Source organism: Nicotiana sylvestris, chromosome 4 (genome assembly GCF_000393655.2).
Source record: "Nicotiana sylvestris chromosome 4, ASM39365v2, whole genome shotgun sequence".
NCBI lineage: Eukaryota > Viridiplantae > Streptophyta > Magnoliopsida > Solanales > Solanaceae > Nicotiana > Nicotiana sylvestris.
Genome location: NC_091060.1, coordinates 144155768 through 144157041, shown reverse-complemented (window position 1 = coordinate 144157041; position 1274 = coordinate 144155768). Strand labels below are relative to the sequence as shown.

The 1274-nt window shown below is 43.8% G+C and overlaps 1 protein-coding gene across 1 annotated transcript; it reads right to left on the bottom strand.

The window, feature by feature from the left end:
• Positions 1-538: 538 nt before the first annotated feature.
• LOC138890286 (uncharacterized) lies at positions 539-1063 on the bottom strand. The gene has a single exon (XM_070173660.1). The coding sequence runs from the start codon at positions 1061-1063 to the stop codon at positions 539-541; it is 525 nt and encodes a 174-aa protein (XP_070029761.1).
• Positions 1064-1274: the final 211 nt, after the last annotated feature.

Sequence of the window (1274 nt, the reverse complement as noted above, 5' to 3'; positions counted from 1 at the left end):
TTAAGTTTTGAATGATAGTTTTGTTTGTTGACTCGGCATGTCCGTTCTCGATCGGATGGTATGGCGTTGATAAAATCCTTTTTATTTTGTGTGCTTCGAGGAACTTCGTTACCTTGCCGCTGATGAATTGCTTGCCGTTGTCGCATACGATTTCGGTAGGTATCCCAAATCGACAAACGATATGGTCCCATATGAAGTCAATAACTTCTTTTTCTCTGACCTTTTCGAAGGCCTGTGCTTCCACCCATTTAGAAAAGTAGTAAGTCATAAACAGAATGAATTTAGCTTTACCTGGGGCCACTGGTAGAGGGCCGACGATATCTATTCCCCATTTCATGAAAGGCCACGGGGACAGGACTGAGTGAAGTTGTTCTCCGGGCTGACTAATCATCGGTGCAAATCTTTGACATTTATCACATTTTTTAACAAACTCCTTAGTGTCTTTTTCCATCCTATCCCAGTAATACACTGCTCTAATAACTTTACGAATCAAAGATTCACTGTCGGAGTGATTCCCACAAGTGCCTTCATGGATTTCTCATAGAACATAATTGGTGTCTCCCGACCCTAAACATACCACCAATGGTCCATCGAACGTCCTCCTGTATAATGTTTCACTTTCATCCAATGTGAACCTAGCAGCCTTGGTTCGTAGAGCCCTCGACTCTTCATGATCCGATGGGAGCTTTCCATTCTTCAAATATTCGATATACTTATTCCTCCAATCCCAAGTCAAACTTGTAGAATTTATCTCGGCATGACCTTTCTCGACCACAGATCTCGATAATTGGACGACAGTCCTCGGGACAATGTCATCTTCTTCTACCGATGATCCCAGATTTGCAAGCGCATCGGCCTCACTATTTTGCTCTCGAGGCACGTGATCCAGGGTCCACTCCTTGAAGCAGTGCAATGTCACCTGCAACTTGTCCAAATACCTCTGCATTCTATCCTCTCGAACTTCGAAGCTTTTGTTTACTTGGTTTATCACCAATAGAGAGTCGCATTTGGCTTTGATGACTTCTGCCCCCAAGCTCTTAGCTAGCTCGAGACCTACAATCATGGCCTCATACTCGACCTCATTGTTCGTTAACCTAGAAGTTTTGATGGATTGTCTGATGGTGCTTCCTGTAGGTGGCTTCAAAACAATTCCGAGCCCGCACCCTTTCACATTCGAGTCACCGTTCGTGAAAAGGGTCCATACCCCTGATGTTATACTTGATTTTAGTAGAAGTTCCTTTTCTACTTTGAGTACGAGGGTTGGTGTAAAATCG

Excerpts from the sequence above, each read along its gene's own strand:
- LOC138890286 (XM_070173660.1), bottom strand. The coding sequence starts at position 1,063 with ATGATTGTAGGTCTCGAGCTAGCTAAGAGCTTGGGGGCAGAAGTCATC.